Source organism: Brachycentrus maculatus, unplaced genomic scaffold, assembly GCF_059751285.1.
Source record: "Brachycentrus maculatus isolate JH-2025_06_01 unplaced genomic scaffold, ASM5975128v1 h1tg000086l, whole genome shotgun sequence".
NCBI classification, from domain to species: Eukaryota; Metazoa; Arthropoda; class Insecta; order Trichoptera; family Brachycentridae; genus Brachycentrus; species Brachycentrus maculatus.
Genome location: NW_028280840.1, coordinates 88,551 through 110,143, shown reverse-complemented (window position 1 = coordinate 110,143; position 21,593 = coordinate 88,551). Strand labels below are relative to the sequence as shown.

General features: G+C 30.2%; 1 protein-coding gene across 1 annotated transcript in view; it reads right to left on the bottom strand.

Moving 5' to 3' along the window:
- Positions 1–21,593, bottom strand: part of CadN2 (Cadherin-N2) — a 49,157-nt gene that overhangs the window by 4,736 nt on the left and 22,828 nt on the right. The window contains exons 3-4 of the mRNA XM_088257618.1: positions 4,208–4,345; positions 111–3,907 (exon numbers count right to left, since the gene is read on the bottom strand). Of these exons, the coding sequence (XP_088113744.1) occupies positions 111–3,907; positions 4,208–4,345 (3,935 nt within the window). The remainder of the gene's footprint in view (positions 1–110; positions 3,908–4,207; positions 4,346–21,593) is intronic.

Here is a 21,593-nt window from a genome sequence, read left to right as displayed (position 1 = left end):
ATACTTTTATACATGCAATTTAGTTATAATAATTTACAGTCATATAAATTCGAAAATAAACTATGGTGGTAATCTTCTATTGAAATGAGATAGAAATATAGTGTACTTACGTGCACTCATATTCGTTCCAGAGGTCGATGCATTCAAATGGATCAGGACAACTGATACTGATGCACGGACTATGAGAAGAACACCCTTTCTCTAAGTTTCTTGCCATTGTTGCTTGCCCCCATTGAGATCCATTCATGGCTGGTGGAAGTGGCAAATGCTTTCCTTCAAATCGAATGTCATCGATGCAGCCCTTTTGAAAGTCCGTGTTCACTTCGAATGTTCGTACACCTGTATATTCAGCTTTTCCTCCAGCATACACACCTTCTTGTTTATCTACTACTAACCATTGGTGTCCCTCAAATACAAATGTTTCGTTAAATCGCAAACCTTCACCTCCATCAAGTTCAAGGGTTGCTGCGCTTCCGTATCGATTTACTTTTGCTACGTGCCACTGTCCATCGTCAATAGTAATTGTGCTTAACCAAACATCTCGTTCTTCCTTCTTTTGGGAATTTAAATTATATCGAAATCTTAATTTAGCATCTCTCACTTCTAATATGCCATACTCTTTACTGTGTTGGTCACTAACTCTAAATAATTCTCCGACTTGTTCTCTAGTTCGGAAGCGTAGCTGCAATTGTGTACTAAAACGATCTGGCTCAAAGCTCAAAGCAAACTTTACATAACTTTGAGGTTTGAATGTAGTCGGCACAGTAGGAGAGAGACACGCCGGTCCTGTCCATCCCGGATCACACTCGCAAAGCGGTTCGAAAAAGCTTCCAACACAAGTTCCGTGTTCCCAACACCTATCAGTTTGATCATTTTGATTACATATTTCTTCGGTTTGTGGGCAACCTCCTACAGAATTTCTGAACAAAGCCGGGTGGGCCAGATCATACAGTTTGCTATTGTGTACTAAATTTTTTAGGCAACCTTCAAAACCTTTCCCAACTGGCATATATTTCCAATGATAATGTGCGGGATCAAACTGTTCTACATATAGACCACCTAATTGAAGTGGTGTGTTTACATTTAAGTATTCATTAAAGGGTGGTATTAATCCTTGAGCTTGGCAACTACTATCATCGAATTCTGGCAAGGCTCCATCTTCCAGTTCTTCAACTGTAGCAGATTTGCAAAAATCAACAATGATTCTGACACTTTCTGTATTCCAAAAAATATCCAATCTGTGCCATTCTCCATCATCTAGAGTTTTTTTGGTTTTAACTCTTAGTTCTAATGTTCCAGAACCAAAGTCAACCAGCAGTCTTGGATAACCCTTTTCTAACTCTACGGATATAAAATCAGAAACAACTATTTCACCCTTTTTAGGTGGTACAATTGGGCCATTGTACAAAAATATTCCTTCAGGTTTCTGTGTGATGAATTCAAAGCTCAAATGAGAATTGTCGCATATCTCAAGTGAAGGATACCATGCCCATCCGATACCTCGAAAACTTCGGGTTGTTTGCTGACATCGAGCACCAGTATATCCAGTAGGACACAAACAAGATATACTATATCTCCCATCTGTACATCTGCCTCCATTCAAACATGGATTGAATCTACACGTCTCAACTTTAGATATATTACGTGCACCACATACACATTTTGGAATAACATTAACCCGTACACCAGCAAATGCTGTTTTATTTGCGTTTATCATATATGGAGTATTACTTATATCTAAAACATTTGTGCATGAACCTTTACAATTCTGGCCTTCTATATGACACTCATCTATTCCAACCATGGTTATATTTACACCAACTTCGGATTCTATTTCACTTCGGTGCATTAAGACTAATCCGTCAAGTCTTTCTGGTTTATATTTTGAGGATCCTTTGATTGTATACCTGATATCAGTGACCGGTGGATTTTTTTTATGTAACTGAACGCTGAATATGTGAATGCTATTTTTTTCCGCATTAAAGATTTTCGTGAGTTTATTTTTGAGTAAATCAAACTTGCTTGTTATTTGGGTATTCGTTTTATATTTCCAAATTTTTATGAATTCTTCTCCGGTGATACCAGATAGCCTTATCGAACCAGCACTAGTAACTACATCATTATTCATTTCTCTTACAAGTACAGTAACATTTGCTGATATATCTGTTTGACCATGTGTTCGATCATAAACTTTAAACTTTAAGCGATATATTCCACTTCTAGTTCCCTGTTTCATTTGAATCATTCCTGTTTCTTCATTCAATCGGAATCGCGGATGTTCATTTCCATCCCAGTAAAACTTTTTATCTGGCAAGTCCCAATCGTCTATATCATTTACAAATATGCTACCAATATCTGTATCTGGTGATTGTCCTTGAAAATTATAAACAAGAATATCTTTTGTTCCTGGTTCCATTTTGTTATCATTTATGTCACCGATAGTAATTGTCAGTGTACTTGTCCCAGTCATAGCTGGATTTCCATGATCTTTAATTATAATTGGCACCAAGTATTCTTTTTGTTCCTCTCTGTCAAATGATCGGAGAGATGAGATTATGGCTATTCCATCCCCATTCTTAACATTTTGATCTTGTTCAACTTTGAATGATGTTCTAATAATATCACTCGCACCTGGGTCCAGACGATATTGAAATGGAGGGCCGTTACCTTTTAATTTGTCATCCTTATCCATGGCTTGTATTTCCAAGATTTTTTGAGGAACGGAGTGTTCCAGTAAAACAGGTCTATAATCCTTGAGAAATGTAGGCGCATTATCGTTAATATCCATTATTGATACTATTAATGTGGCTGTGGACGTTTTTGAAGGCGATCCATCATCGATGGCCAAAATTTTTAATATATGTTGAGGCATTTCTTCCCTATCTAATGACCTTTGAATACTCACAACCCCATCACTATTAATGTGAAATTGCCTCTTTCTATCAGAGGATCTATCAATAGCATAAGATATTTTACTTTTTCCCCCGTGATCGGCATCGGTAGCTTTGAATTTTTCTAAGAATTTTCCTACATCAGCATTTTCTTCTACAGAAACATTCATACTAGTTTTTTCAAATACAGGTGCATTGTCATTGACATCCTTAATTTTAATAACAACCCATGAGTAGGCAACGTGATTTTTATCGTTATCAGTAATATCTAATTTATCGTTTACTTGAATACGAAACCGAAATCCATTACTCTGTAAACTGTCTTCGAAGTCGAGGGGACTTATGATTTTCAGTGATCCCGAACCGTCTGCGTTTTTAACCATTTCGAATTTGTTAGCACCAAACCCACTATTTTGAACAACTTTGTAAGTGAAAAAATTGGTCTCATCATCATCCTGTACAGTGACTGTCAAAATTGGCTCTTCCGGGATATTCACTTCGTCGGTTTCTTCAACTTCGGTGATCCATTCATCTTTAGTAAAATGTGGCGGCATGTCGTTAATATCTTGAATTCTTATAGATGCCGTGCCAGTTCCTTTAAGACCGCCCCCATCAATGGCAACAATTTGGATGGAATAATCTGGGGTTTTCTCTCTATCCAAGCAACAAACTGAGGTCCTAATGACCCCTGTGTGAGATTCGATTTCGAATATCGGCAAACCGGATTCTTCTTCAATAACATTTTTTTCTATCGAATAAATAAGCTTGGCATTATTTGCTTCTAAGGGATCGTCATAATCTACAGCACTCATAGTCATAACTATCGTTCCTGCGGTGCCATTTTCTGTGACGTTTCCAACAACTATACCTTGAGGAAATATTGGGGCATTATCATTTACATCCTTGAGATTAACTTGAACATCAGCATAACCAACCAATCCATCGCCGAATTCATCTTGTGCAAATACAGTAAATCTCCATTGCGGTCGTCCGTGTGGCTGATCTCTATCTAGTGGCTACAAACAAAATGTTAAATTGTATCATATGAAACAAGAAATAACGTATCGTTGTTAATAAATAAGTATAACTACAATTACAAAAAAGTTTGAGAAATTAAATATTCTGTAATTTTAAAATGATTGACATTAGAATGTTGCCAAAAGTTAAAAGAAAAACTTAAGACAGAAAAATTAAAGTCAATAATTCATAAGTGATTATAATGTGTAACCAATTAAATGTGGAAACCATTTGAAATGGAAAAAAATATTTACATGAAAATCGTTCAAGAAAACTTATAATTTTATGACTAATCTCACCCTTAAAACGAATATTTCTCCAGTTGTCCTGTTGACCTCAAATTTACTATTGGCTGCATTATCCGCATCTATTCCTTGACCAGTTGGGAAGTAGACGATGCTATGTGGTCTGTCTTTGTCACCATCGATTGCCGTTACCTGGAAAAAAAAGTGAAGAAATAAAGAATTTTTTAGTATTTCTTAATTTGTAATGTGTAGTGTCGTCAGTGTCTTATTTTTAGAATATAGTAAAATAAAAAAAAATAGAAAACTATGTAATTCATTCCTCATTAAGAGGAACCTTTCTAATTAAACTTTAGCTATTTTCGGAAAACATATTAATTAGATATAAGGGATGATACGAAAAAAGTTAGCTTCAGTACTCGAGACAGGATTTATCTTAGTGATCTTGTTGTAGAACGTAGGACGAACCTAAGCATTTTTTACCTAAGACTTTCTTACTCTTTATCTTGAGAGGAAATCATTAATTCGGTATTTTTTTTATGCTGGAAGAGTTTAACCACTAGTGGCTTGATTTAATTACCAGGATTCAGTACTTCCCGGGGGTTGAATAGCAGTGTAGAAAGTGAGGAAATTAAATTTTATCGCCAACACTCCTTTGAGCCCCAGGCGACTGACTTGCTAATAGTATATTGCAGGTTTATTAAAATATGCATAATGCACACTACACCCTGTCTTACTACAAAGCACATTTAGCAAAGACGGAATGAATTTAAGCTGTACTTGTGAAGCTTGCTGCTGTACACTGTACAGGTATGATCTGCAAATTATTCGTATTTATTCGTATTTATATTATCAAATACACCACATTCTTAGTTGTTATTGAGTAAATTGTACATGTAATACATCTCGTACTTAAATATTTCTGTTGAAATATTTTTACATAATGTATTTTTTTGTTGACATTTCATAAAAGATGAAGAAGAATATGGAAGTCTGGGCATTTACGGGGCTGACGACCGTCATAGACTGGTTTAAGTGATCACTTTACACACGTGTAACATTCACTAATCTACCCATTATTAATTTATTATTAGATTAAAACCAATATTTTTAGCTTTTCCACTTTTTTATTTGACCAGCGACCGGGTTTCGTCGTTACCGACATCATCAGACTGGTGATGACCAGTCTGATGATGTCGGTAACGACGAAACCCGGTCGCTGGTCAAATAAAAAAGTGGAAAAGCTAAAAATATTGGTTTTAATCTAATAATAAATTAAAAATGCAATTCCATCACGAAGTGTCAGTGGATAATATAAATCTACTACCCATTATTGACAACCACACTACTCAACTTCTTAGAAGTTCTAAATATATGAATCCATTTTGAAACATTTTTCTTGAATCACTAGAACTTCACTAGAGACATCTCTTGGTGAGATGAAAAGAAGCTTTTTATTGAGCAGAAACTCTTTTATTCGTATGTGAGGTCCGAATCCTGGATTATAATCACACACATGAGAAACGCCAGAAAATATCATTTGAATTTTTATCATTTTGGCTTATAATTTTTACTTAATATTTAACCACTACATATGCACGCTTCGGACGTCACACATTATAATCAGAATCATTCAGAATTATTATTATAGTATGTTTCAATGGAAAACAAATACAAATACATATTTTACAATGTTTGCGAAGCAATGAAAATATTATGAGACATTCATGGTGTTTCTCGAGTTTGATCAATATATATCTCGAGTATGTTAATAATAAACCCGCCTATGACGGTCGTAAGCCCCGTAAATGCCCAGACTTCCATATTCTTCTTCATCTATGTTGAGATGTCAAAAAATAGTATCCGAGTATTCGATAATTGAGGTACGTATGTAACTTATCATACTTCTACGTGCCATTTTCTAAAGCTCATTTGAGTAAAAGAAAAAGAGTTCAATAAAGGTCAAACGACTTAGTATTAGTATTATAGAAAGGATTGGTCGGATAGAGTCAGAGTCGAATATAGGCCTTGAATCGATGAGGTAAAATTAATCAAGATGAAGCTAAGTAACGCCTTTAACCGGTAACTCGATAAAAAATATTAGGGTGGTTAAAAATCAGGTTAGGAATCTGTAAAAACATCTTTACGATTTTTTTTATCCTTGAGATAAACTTCGACTCTCATTTATCCAATTTAACCTTTATTGTTCTGCAAGATTTTGAGTGTGTCCAAATACTTATTCACAAATTTGGATTATTCCCAATTAGGAGATTTTTTTTACATTATTTTTGACATTTCATCATAGATGAAGAAGAATTTGGAAGTCTGGGCATTTTCGGGGCTACGACCGTCATAGGCTGGTTTAAGTGATCACTTTACACACGTGTAACATTCACCAACTCTACCCATGATTGAAAACCACACTACTCAAATTCTTGGAACTTCTTTCACTATTATTCAAATTTGAAACATAGTGCTTAAATTACTAGAATTTCACTAGCGACATATATGTTGAGACAAAAAATAATACAAAATAACTCCTATTTGAGGATCAGGAGCATAACACGTATTTGGACACATTCAAAATGTTGTAATGTTGTATTATTGGTTGTTGTATAAACAGTTGCTAATACATACAAACTATTATTTATTGGTTTATGCATTTCCATTATTAACTGCCTTGTCTTGTTAGTGTTCATTGTTAAATGTTATCGAAGTACAATTCGTATTTCTAAGGGCTGGGAACACGACTGTTGTTACTATGTACTAATTTGTAGATTGGTACATGTCCTTCGATAACCTCGAGAAGAAGGGGTCATTTTGGTCATATAGTTAATAAAACGAACACCTTTCTTATAGTAATATAATATAAATGTAATAAATTCAGGAATATATGAATAAAATCAAAGAATAACGTTTAGTCAAGGAATATTGGATGACATTAATATATTTCAAATTCAAACCCTTATCCGCACCCCAATGGTGGATAGGGCACTGCATTATACAAACACAGTGTTATCTTGATCGTTAACATACGAAGGAAAGGTGATCAGCCCTCCGCTTCAGGTACCAGTCCAGGGTAATATTAAATAAATATTAGAGTGAAAAAATCACTTATTTTTATTTGACCCCCCCCCTGGGAATCGAACCCGGGACCTCCAGAACGGTAGTCAAGCGTGCTGAGCAGTACACTACGGAGGCGGACAAAAACGGTTTATAATATACATTCTCCTATTTATTAAAATCATTATAAATTAATTTTGAAATAGGTGTTTCAGCATTTGAGATTTAACATCTATCGTTTAAAGAATGCTGATATATCAACATCTAAGAGAACAAAAGTATAGGAACAGAACATATGAAAAACAAAAAAATAACATTTTGAGATTGTCCACATACTTGATCAGAAATTCAGAATCAGATTTTCAGTCGTTTCCCAGTATGTAAAATAATTCAAATAAAAGGGTTTCTGCTAAATAAAAGGTTTCTAAATCCAATCAAAGACGGGTGTTGTAAATACAATCACGGAACGTCATGAGATTGATCATATATGTTTGACTTTCAAATTATGAGTAGTATGGTTGTCAATGTATAATGGTGAATGTTACGCGTGCGTAAAGTGATCATCTAACCCGCCCATGATAGGTCGTAAGCCCTGTAAATACCCAAATTTCCATATTTTTCTTCTTCGTTAATGTTAAGATGTCAAAAATGAAAATGAAAATAACTTATCCTGGATTTATTAAAACAATTTTCAGGAATCGAACCTGGGACGCCAGTTTCTCATTCATACGTCTTTTCTTATTTTATTTTCTTAAGACAAGGTGGCTTCACACCTGTCAACCATTTTCCATCTCTAATTATTTTTTCGAAAATATTCTGTATGTAAAACGTTGACTAAATTAAAAATAAAATAGGTTCTAAAAATAAATTATGATTTAATTTTATGTCGTAGTAAATTTTGTACACTATTTGAATTAATTTGCAAATTTAGATTTGAAGGCTGTAAATTTTCTGATGTTGCTAATTGAGATAAATTATCAAAAAATGTAAAGTAATGAATTTGATTTTAGACCCTTTGCTTCAAGGGAAAGTACGTAAAACCATTCTTTATTAAAATGTTCAAAATATCTTTACTGCCTGTTTGTATACTAAATATATAAGGAATTTGAGTTTTGAAGGGAAAATCTTTTGTCACTGCCTTTGATTTTACATTTCATTGACAAAACAGAACGTAGTTCAATCATTTAAAATGTCTTAATTACATTAAATTAAATACATTTTAAAGAAAGTAGTTAATGAAGTATTAATTGGTTTATTGAGAAAATATACAAGTTTTAGTGATTATTTATTTCATCCAATGGAGAAGTACCTGTATCGCTCTCTTAATACCTATAGTTAATAATTATATAACTCATATAATTATTAACTATAGGTATCTAAATATTTGTATTATAATTAGTACAATAATAGTACAAGTGTTTAAAGATCGAGCTTTATGTATATATATATATATATATATATATATATATATATATATATATATATATATATATATATATATATATATATATATATATATATATATATATATATATATATATATATATATATATATATATATATATATATATATATATATATATATATATATATATATATATATATATATATATATATATATATATATATATATATATATATATATATATATATATATATATATATATATATATATTTATATATATATATATATATATATATATATATATATATATATATATATATATATATATTATATATATATATATATATTATATATTTATATAAATATATATATATATATATATATATATATATATATATATATATATATATATATATATATATATATATATATATATATATATATATATATATATATATATATATATATATATCTCGTAGTCGCTTATGGTAATAGCTATCTCTTTTTTTATTTAACTGTTAGTTGGTAAATACCAGTATTTATTCAAATTCCTTGTTTCAATGCATTTTACATCATACCAACATTATTATCCAACACCATATTTTGTATACATTACATATTTTAATAGTTAAATTAACTGTGTAAAAGTTAAATGAAAAATAAAATATTTTCTAGTCAGGCTGTTAGTATCTAAAGGTATTTCACACTCAATATCAATTAAATATCAATGCATCGAACCCTAACTAGTTGTGATATTTGAAAACGCATCGGAGAACTGTAAATCGAAATCCAATTAACCCAAAAGCGTCAATAGGAGATTCGATAGTGGATAAGGGTAATGAGATAATATATTATTAGATTAAAACCAATATTTTTAGCTTTTCCACTTTATTTTTATTTGACCAGCGACCGGGTTTCGTCGTTACCGACATCATCAGACTGGTAACGACGAAACCCGGTCGCTGGTCTAATAAAAATAAAGTGGAAAAGCTAAAAATATTGGTTTTAATCTAATTATATATTAAAAATGCAATTCCATCACGAAGTGTAAGTGGATAATATAAATCTAGTAATGAAATAACATTTAAACCAATTTTTATTTATAACTTATAACATTGAATTATTTTTTAAAATACCCAATAACCTCGTATAAGTTGGAAATATATTCGCCGCGAATATTCTTGCGACTTGTTTGAGGACATGGTCTGTTCAACGTATGAAGAGCTGAAGAGGGTGGCGCATAATATACCGGAACGGCGAAGGAGGTGTCATTTGTTGCTGCAAACCAATCCACAAGATTGAGACTACAGACGACGAATAACATACAAACTTTTTTTATCCAATTTAAAAATCTTTAAAAACTTACACATTCATTCTTAAATTCACGCAACTTCTTTTCATTCTTTATACTTTCTAGCATTTCATTTAATATTGTTATTCCCTTAAATATTAAACAATTTTGCAAAAATACATTTAAAAACAAATGGTATGACTATTTTATTGCATTCTAGCTTTATAATTATGGACTTCACTACTTAATATAATTTTACTGATAAAAATATTTAAGCTGTACATTATTGGGAATTTTATGAGAATATAATAAACACGTGTCTCGTTTATTTCTCGTTTCTTCAATCTTATTGTATTTGCTATTTTTAAGTATTATTCTCACTGCCCTGCTTTGCATCAATTGCAGGTTCTTGATTTGATTTGATCTTGATTGCCTTCGTTGGCTTTATACACTACTGTAGCGCAATATTAGATACAAAGAGAATTGAAGGTTTAATAGGTATGATATTTATTCAGCACTACTTTTATTTAATGTCTAAATGTCATAAAACTGATCTAATAAATATGATTAACCCTCCTTTTTTCAGTTATTTGATTGTCATGCCCAAACCATCTCACACCTTTCTTAATTTTATCAGTAATGATTATCTCAATTCTTTCCTTATATCACCATTCGAACACTTATCATACAACGTTTTGCCGCACATTCGTCTGAGAGAACGCATTTCAATTGCATTCAGTCTACTTTTATCCTTCTACTGCCTACTCCATGCTTCACTTAATCACCATATATTAGGGTTGGAACCAGGACTCCAATGTGTACCTACTGCCAGTTTAGATTTAGTTTTGTACAGTTCAAACATCATTGATAAATAACGTAAAAAAGTCGGAAATGTTACAATTTTGCCGGCACAGCTGTTGTTTACAATATTTTATGCAACCAAGGACATTAATAATATCGCCAGAGAACTTTTCGGTTTAAAATAGTTTTTAGCCGGGTAACTTGTTATCTGTCGAGATGTTTTTAGACAAGTGGTGTTCTAAATCTAGGGGTGGGTGTTGAGCTTTTGAGAATGCAAGGAATTTACGGTTCAAACTTTAAATTAAGGATGGAATGGTTGACTGAGCACCGAAAATTTTACATTCGTTAACTCGTTAACGTCACAACATGAACGTATATGTAGGTACTCATATTACATATTATTAGGTCGATTTTAATGTACTGTTTTCTTATTTTTTGATATCTCAACATGTATGAAGAAGAATATAGAAGTCTGGGCATTTGCGGGGCTTACGACCGTCATAGGCTGATTTAAGTGATCACTTTACACAGGTTTACATAAAACTAAATATTTTTTTGCTCGTTGGTTTTTGTAATTACTTGTCAATGATAAAATCTGTTGTTTTCAAAACTGGTCGGGTAAAATGAAGTAAAACTCAGTATGTGGTATTATATTGTACAAGTATTCAAATTTTTAAATAAACAACAATCTTATTTAAATTACGAATAATTTATTAAAAGTCAATAACTATACCTACAAAAAGGAATTGTTATTTTATATAAGTGGAACAAGTATGTTTGATATAAAAGTAATGTGATTATTTGGATTTTTTTTTAAATTGGTGAATAAGTTGGAAATTGATTCTTCCTTCATAACCTGCAAATAAAGCTGAACAAAAAATGGAATTATTTTGATAGTCTTCGAGATTATAACGTGGGTTTACTGGCTAAAAACTTTAAGTCTAAAATCCCTGTTTGAATAATCCCTGTTTGAATAATCCCTGTTATTTATTAAATATTTTAATTTACATTTCGTCAGATTAAAGAATGTTGAAAACTTTCAATGTTGAAAACTTTTATGTATCATTCAATGATACAGTCAAAAATGCATATTTTCGAATTAACGTTTTTAGCTTATAGACCCACGATAACATGCTTTTTTAAACCTCAATCGATGCAGCCTGTATAAAATAGGTTTTAACCTTTTGGTTTATTATCGTAATTTGACATTCATAACATAACATATATAGTTTACTCACTTATCTACGTTTTGCTTTCATTATATTATCATTAAAAAAGGCATTACCACCGTAGAGAAGTCTTTTCTATTTAAGTATTTTACGATTAGCTGAGCTTAACACGGGTTTGCAGTTTGCACCTGAGCACACTGGATCGTCCTTCCATAAGGAATATAAGTGCACAGGATTTCCAATTACTTTTAAATCTGCAAGCGATATCACTTCTGCTAAATGTGTTGCAGATAGGGGAATAATTATATCTCACGACACGATAGTCATTTTTGTACGTTTTCCGTACCTCGGCAATACTCAGATTATCTTCAAACGCAGAAAAACTCCACTAAGAGATTTATACTCATAAAAGTTGTATGCATCAAAACAGCATAATTTGAGCAACAAAATATTTTTACAATGGTGTTAAGAATAATCTTGAATCTTTAAAAAACATAAAAAAACTTATTTTTGGTGTTTTACGATTCGTGTTTACACACATACCTACAGTATAATAAATCGTCGATCAAAGGTAAAACTCACATACATACAGTATGACAGATGAAGATTTTAACGTAAAAAAAATACGTATTTTTAAAACAAATCAGTTTTGAGGTTATTTGAGGTAGCATTAATTCGCTCACTCCTTTCAATAACGTCATAAATCAAAAATCGTCAATTTTCGGTTGTGCATGTTTTCGGAATGTCCAGAAAATGTACTATATCCCAGCAAAAGCACCATATTTTGAATTTAATATTTACCCGCTACAGGGCAAAGAGTGTTGTTTTTCCATTTTGAAAAAAAGGTATTGTTTAATTATTTTTTAAAATAAACTAAATATTTTTCAAATGGAGAAAAAACCTTCAGGGTTTACCTAAAAAGATCTGTTGCACAGTAAAAAGTTCAATAAGCGGCTTGATGTTTATTTTTAATACACTTTATTATATTTTTAAACTTTAAAAACGTTCTCCTGAAAAATCAAGTTTTATGATTTATGACGTTCTTGAAAGAAGTGAGCGAATGATACCATCGTAAAACGATATGCTTAGAAAACGTGTCCGTTTTTGTAGATTGCCTTAAATATCAACGCACTAAAAATATTGGTTAAATTTAGGGGTTGATTTGTTAATCGTTAAAATTCTAATAGTAAAATAGTTATTGATTGTTGGGCCTCGAGCGTCTTTTAATCATATTATAACACCACTCACCGATGTGAGTGGTTATATACTAATGTTATTAAAATTTTTGAAAAAAAAGTAAAAATGACTAACCACAAAGTAAATGCTTTTAATATTCATAATATTGAGAATATAATATTACAGATTGAAAACACAAAATTCTCTCAGTTCAAATATTTAAATTAATTTAGTCACAGTACACTTTGTAGGTAATAATACCAATGTAAACTATGAATAATATTTAGATTATGTTTAGTCAGATTATACGTTTAATATATGAAATTCAATATGGATGCCTTAGAGCAAAATCAAAACAATAACGATGATGGTTATATTTACATTTCAGAAATTTTCTTAAAGTTTTCCTTCAAAACATTTTCTCGATTTTCAGGAATTATTACGAAAACAAGCAATCTACTTACAGAATAAACTCGATAACTTTTCTTTGGTTTTGTTCTGATCGTGTTGATCTATTATTCAATTTGAAATAGTTCTTTATTTATTTATTTAATAAGCATTGCCACTCTATTATGATTATATATATATATATATATATATATATATATACATATATATATATATATTTATATATATATATATATATATATATATATATATATATATATATATATATATATATATATATACATATTTATATATATAAATATATATATATATATAAATATATATATATATATATATATATATATATATATATATATATATATATATATATATATATATATATATATATATATATATATATATATATATATATATATATATATAAATATATATATATATATATATATATATATATTTATAAATATATATATATATATATATATATATATATATATATATATATATATATATATATATATATATATATATATATATATATATATATATATATATATATATATATATATATATATATATATATATATATATATTTATATATATATATTATATATATATATATATATATATATATATATATATATATATATATATATATATATATATATATATATATATATATATATATATATATATATATACTTATATATATATTTATATCTATGTATATATATACATATATATATATATATATATATATATATATATATATATATATATATATATATATATATATATATATATATATATATATATATATATATATATATATATATATTATATATATATATATATATATATATATATATATATATATATATATATATACTTATATATATATTTATATCTATGTATATATATACATATATATATATATATATATATATATATATATATATATATATATATATATATATATATATATATATATATATATATATATATATATATATATATATGTGTGTGTGTGTGTGTATCGTGAAGCTTTATTCCAGAAAAAAGTTAAGAAACTCCATTTATGTTTTAAAAAATATATATCGGCAATCCATTTAAAATGAAATCCAAACGAATTATTTTGCAGTTAAGTGAGTTTGTAAGGAGTCCTGCGGGAAAGTTATATAGCCAATCTTCAGTACACCTTTTAAATCTCTTAAAAGTTATCGTAAGCGTCGGATCGGCTTTGCGGCACACATTTCCCAAATACCCGTGAAACTCTAAACAAACGAGAATCTTTCTAAACCTTTTATGGAGGTGGATATTTTTTTCGATTTGAACCCAACCGTTAGTACTTGGTCAAATTTCGTAATATCCTTGAGAAAATATGTTTGCGTTACGCAAACAATATCCCACATTTGCCAAAATAAACGAATAAATCGTTATAAATCGTGGAAGGAATGGAGTTTTGAATAACAAATTCAAGAATCTCTCATATGAAAATTAATATTTTGATTTCGACTTGTCAAGGGCTGAGAAGATGAAGGAATATTTACCATATATTATTCTTGGGTTAGTATTTAACCGAGAACCATTTCATAGTGCTTTTCGTACCGAATAATTCCTTTCAGCTATTAAAAACAGACGTCTTAGGCGATCAGTGATTGAAAAATATGAAATCCATGTAGCCTTGCGCTTAAATAGATTGTTCAATTCAATGCAATGAAAATCGTACAAAAAATGTAATAATGCACATTGTAAATAAAAGATTACATATTACAAAGTTCAACAAAAATAATTTTTTAAAACATCATTTATTCTCAACATTTTGAGTGTGTCCAAATACTTGTTCACAAAATCTGGATTATCTCCAATTGCAGGAGTTATTTTCATATTATTTTTTGACATCTCATTAAAGATGAAGAAGAATATGGAAGTCTGGGCATTTACGGGGCATTTACATCTACATCTCACCAATACATCTACATCATTAAATACATTTAAATACATTTAATACATTTACATTTACATGTCACCAATAGATGTCTCTAGTGAAGTTCTAGTGATTCAAGAACAAGGTTTCTAAATTGGTTCATATATATAGAACTTCCAAGAATTTGAGTAGTGTGGTTGTCAATAATTAAGTAATCACTTAAACCAGCCTATGACGGTCGTCAGCCCCGTAAATGCCCAGACTTCCATATTCTTCTTCATCTTTGATGAGATGTCAAAAAATAATATCATTTATTCTAATATACGACTGTCAAACTAACGACCTGATTATTCTCAATTATTATGTATGTTAATCAATAATCATATTTCTAATGGCTGCCAATTCATTACGCCAAAAATGAGTGCTCATTTAATTAGAAGCTCCATTATTAAAAAAGTCCAAAAAACTATAATTTTACGTGCCTATGTGTAAGTCAAAGTATAATGAATGATATGCTTACAGATTCGTTAGTACAAAAATTTATAAAAAAAATTAAAATAATAAAACCCTTATTCGCACCCAATGGTGGAAAGGGCACTGCATCATATAAACGCAGTGTTATCTTGATCGTTTACACATAAGGGAAAGGTGATCAGCCCTCCGCTTCAGGTATCAGTACAGGGTAATATTGAATGAATATCACAGTGAAAAAGTCACTTGTATTTATTTTACCCCCCTTGGGAATCGAACCCGGGACATCTAGAACGGTAGCCGAGCGTGCTGACCATTACATTACGGAAGCGGACAAAAAATAAAGGTATTATAAATGAACAGTGATACTAGCAGATTAATTCATTAACTATCTTTGAATGCTTTGAATGCCATATTTACACATGTCATAAAGTAAATTCGACCTCTTTCTACAATATATGTTAGCAGGATTTTCCTTTATCAAGACTTTTTACTTCCATCAAATATGTTTTACTCTTAGTTCCTATTTCCCCTCCGTAGTGTAGTAGTTACTGCATTAAAGTAATTTTAGTAGGCTCCGGGTTCGATTTTAAGGGGGGAAGGAGTAAAAATAAATATAAGTGATTTTTTATTTAATATTACTCTGGACTAGTACCTGAAGCGCAAAAGAAGTCACCTCATGTAAGTAACAATCAAGATAACACAGCGTCAATACGATGCAGTACCCTATAGGTACGCCATAGGATTCGGGTTATAAGAAACAAAAATAGCAGTAATAATATGAGGAAAGCTTGATATTATTAACGTTAAACATGAAATATGCACGTTTCGATGAGGTACAGGTGAAAAAGCACATCGTGACTGACAAGGTATCAATTTTCATTAATGACACTGTCAGTCATGATAGCACTTGAAGGCTTCTCATTTAGAGAGCAGAATATTAATGACCCGACAATCCCTAATGTAATTAGGGTTGACGATGACGGACAGAATAAATACAGCGCTGACCTATTATTTGAATAATTTTAAAGGACTGCTACGGATTTAACAATGCCTCTATTAACTTTTCAATAAGACCGACCAAACAAACATATACAAAAAATTGAAAACATGACTTTATAAATTTCTTCGTCTTCTTTTTTATATGGGAAATGGTCCATAAAGAACGACTTTGGAACGACGCATCGTTCCGAAGTCGTCGGGACGCTATGTTAACTCGAAAGTTGACTATATGAAGGTAGATTAAATAGTAGAGCACTTCATATTTGAATAACTTTTTTCATCCCATATCCACATTCAAAAGTGCAAAGAGAACTGTATTATATCGGTACAGTATTATCTTGATCGTAAATGACATGAATACGAGGTGATCAATCAGTCCCGTACATTTCGTGCCAATCCATGGTGATAGTGAATTAATTTGAGAGTGAAAAATCACACTCAAAATATTTTGAATAAATACGGGTTGAATAAAAAATTGTAAAGGATGTAAAATAATTCGTACTCGTGTAAAATAACTAGTTTGTGATGGGTTGTAATAACATGGATTTCATCTAAAATACCTTTCAGCTCGTCAGTAAATTTCTTCATTGTATCGCTGTTATAATTTATATTTTAATCATATTAAGCTTCTGAAGATTTAAAACTTATTTTACATTAACACTCTTTCGTTTCCTTTGCTACTGAAATAATTCCAAGAAAATTGTTACCATCTGCTAAATTAAAATTAATGGTTATGAAAATACAGCCAAAATTTGAAGAGAAAGTTTCATAAAACGCCTTTTACAATAATTATTGCAGAGTATCTAAATTATTATTCCTGTTTTTACTCATTTTCATTCTGGAGTGATAAATATCAATTAAAGACCTAAAACCTTCGAAGGCGTGTTACATATTTTCATTAACATTATAAACACGAAACTAAGCCAACAGCTTTAAAAAGGTGAAGATATCAGAATGAAATATTGACAAAAATTAGGGAAAGGACCCAAATTTAGGTAAATATTAATTTTTTGTTCAAATAGCTTTGTTGACAATCGTGTGTAGAATACAGGGTGTGGCGCAATGGGTATTGAAGGTTTTTTCAGAGTTTTATTATAGGTACATATACCAAGAAATGTGAAAGTTATAAACAAGTATTTTTATTGCATACATAATGCAGGTGTATAACAAATGATGATTTTTTAAAATAACGGCTTATAGTTTCATCAAGAAACATGCAAACACTCGTAGCATGGCTCCTACGCAAATTCGAGTAACTACCATAAGAAAAATGTGTTCTGGAATACTTATATCCCGAACAGGTTATTTTAATTGGCTGGTAAGGCTTTTAGATTTAACCAGCTGTGATTTTATCTTATGGAGACGTTTGAAGGCTAGAATTTTCGTAACTAGACCTCAAATGCTATGAGCTTCAAAAGCCAACATTACTTAAATTAGACCGGTAAATGACAAAATGCTGCTACGAGAAAAATTCAATCAAGACTTCAATAGTATTTAATAAAACGTAGTGACGATTGTCAAAAAGTTGTTAAAAAATATTGTAAAACTGCATTACACGCGTAATAAATATACATGTATGAATAATACAAGTTTTAGACATTGATCATATAACTAGTTTATCCTACTACTACTACTACTACCATCACGCCGTTTCCCCGCAGGGGAAGGCAGAGAGGATGGAACACCACACTCTTCTGTCCTGACATACACTCCTAGCCTCCTTCACATCCATACATCTAGTCATACATGCCCTCCGATTACGCAGACTTTTGACACCGCCAGATTTTAGGTTCTGATTGATCTGATCGTGCCAAGTTTTTTTCGGTCGTCCACGTTCTGGTTTATCCATAATAACACTTAATTAGTTAGTTAATTAATTACTTAATTAGGCTAGTTAAAAGGGGTTATTTTCAAAAAATAATTTCAAATATGTTGTAAATCTGCTTGACATCTGTATTAAAAAATACATTTTTGTCCTTTGATAAATATATCCGTAATATATCCGTAAAAACGTTTAAAAACCGGGTATTGACGGTTACGCCACCCTGTACATCCCTTCACTTGCCTTCGTGAAAAATGGTTTATTTTTCCAAGCAATCTTTTAGAGAATATAACCTGTTCAGAATTGTAACAAATTGGGAAAAAATACTCTCACTTACACTGAGAATGTGAGAAAGATATTCAATATCTCGCAAAGCATTTTTCCATAAAACTTGGTAACGCTTTGTTCCTTACAATGAAGGAGTTGTTTTTTCCAAAGATTTTCTCTTATTTTTTTCAACGAATTAAGCGTTATACGATTACGTGTGTTTGTATCTACTCGTACGTAGGTGGCTTCGAGGCAAACGAATGCTATCAAAGAGGAATGTCACACATGTGAAAAGTGAGTAAAATACCCAATTTGAACTGAATATCTATTGTGGGTCTTAAAATAAAATAAAGTACGTTGGCATTTTAAATCGGGATATCTACGCTTCTTATATTGCTTAGAATTGGGCTGATATTATGAAAATAAATTATTAAACTGCTGACATAATGGTAGTATGAATTCGATTAAAGTATTTAAGGATTATTTCGTGATTATGTTGATTATAAAAGAATTTTATTACTTTGTAACCTACTGTAAAAAGCAATTAAAAGTCAGCGAATTTAAGGAATAATAATGTAATATAATTATAAACTATAATGTAATATAATTATAAAAATATAGTTATACGATTACGTGTGTTTGTATCTACTCGTACGTAGGTGGCTTCGAGGCAAACGAATGCTATCAAAGAGGAATGTCACACATGTGAAAAGTGAGTAAAATACCAAATTGGAACTGAATATCTATTGTGGGTCTTAAAATAAAATAAAGTACGTTGGCGTTTTAAATCGGGATATCTACGCTACTTATATTGCTTAGAATTGGGCCGATATTAAGAAAATAAATTATTAAACTGCTGACATAATGGTAGGATGAATTCGATAAAAGTATTTAAGAATTATTTCGTGATTATGTTGATTATAAAATAATTTTATTACTTTGTAACCTACTTGAAAAAGCAATTAAAAGTCAGTGAATTTAAGGAATAAGAATGTAATTTAATTAAAAACTTTTATTACATTTAAATTTAAACACAAAATTAACGTAAACTTCAATGTTTGGATATATTTAGCATGAAATATTTAACTGATCATCTTAGATTTCTGTGAAATTTAGTGTCTTTAATTTTTTTGTTTTCAAAAAACTAGTATTAGATGTAATTTGTTCAACTTATACAAGCTTATACGAGCACAGTGTTGTTCTTCTTCGGTCTTCTTAATTACATTTTCTTTCCCTATTTCTTTTTTAGTAAAACAATAATGTACTTTACGCTATTCAGTTTCATAAATTTACGTATTTAGACATCCAAATTCAATAAAATATTAAGGATTCCTCTCCCAGATCCAAAAGTCTGAGGCACAAGACTTTGTTATCATATGAATTTAAACATATTTGTGTCGATTTGATGCGTTACTTTATGATAGGTTGCAGTGAGGAATATAAAATATCTATAAGTAATATAAAATGAAATCAACAAAAAGGTGTAAAGGTAACAGATTGTTGATTCAATTATCATTCATTGATATTAATGACATATTTCGTTCTTCTTCTAGCCCTTATTTACGCCTAATGATGCCAGACAGCTGCGTCACACTAACGCAGGTCTTGATCGTTTATGATGTAAAAAGAAGGTGATCCTGCGCTTCGAGTGAATTCAAGTGCTTCGAGTCCATGGTGAAATTAAATCAATATAACAATAAAAATTGTTTATATTTGTTTTTATCGACTTGCCGTTCCCTAATGCACAAACTACTTCACCGCAAAAGAAGGCAAATTTATATATCTTGCTATTTAACTTGATTATAAAAATAAGAAACTTTTTGATTTTATTAATAAAACACAACTAGTTTTGAGAACTACAGATGTTCTCATCAACGAGTGAAAAAAAACAAGTATTTTTTCAATTTACATACACTGTATTTATTATACAAACAAGTTTGTATTTTTGCCATTTGAAGAAAACATCGGGAGCTCTCAGAAAGAGTCGTGTTTACGTTAATACACTCAAAAAGTGGTGTACGTATGCAAATCATTGTTATTCAATAAAGTTAATACCAATTCAATAACTACCCAATTAATGTTTCTTCGTAGATTATTTTAACATTTCAATTGAGGAAATATACAAAGGTTAAAAATGAAATATCATTATTATTACATATTAATTCATGTAAACCTGGTCTCCATATTAATTTTTTACAATATAATAATGCCTATAATGGTTTAAGTGTAACATGATTTAATGGGGAAAGCCACTTTTTGAGTAAACGGGATGGGATAATTTGATATATCAGGAAATTTAATTATGTTATGCATTTTGACTGTATTTGAATACAAACAACTTTGGGCAGGATTATGTGGAATGTTATATTTACATATATATGACTAGATTATAATTAAGATAAAGGAGGGGTTGTTGCCATGCATGAAACTCGAACGTGTAGATTGTACGACGGGGGATGACCTCGAGTTGCGAATTTTCTTTACTAGAATGGCAAGTCAGTTCAGTAGACAACTATTACCAAATCAAAGGCGTTGAATATTTTGGTCAAAAAATAGGCTAAAAAAATACATATTTGGTGAATTTTATTAAAATATTGAAATATTTTGTTAAATCACTTGAGTACCAATTTTTAAATTATTAGTT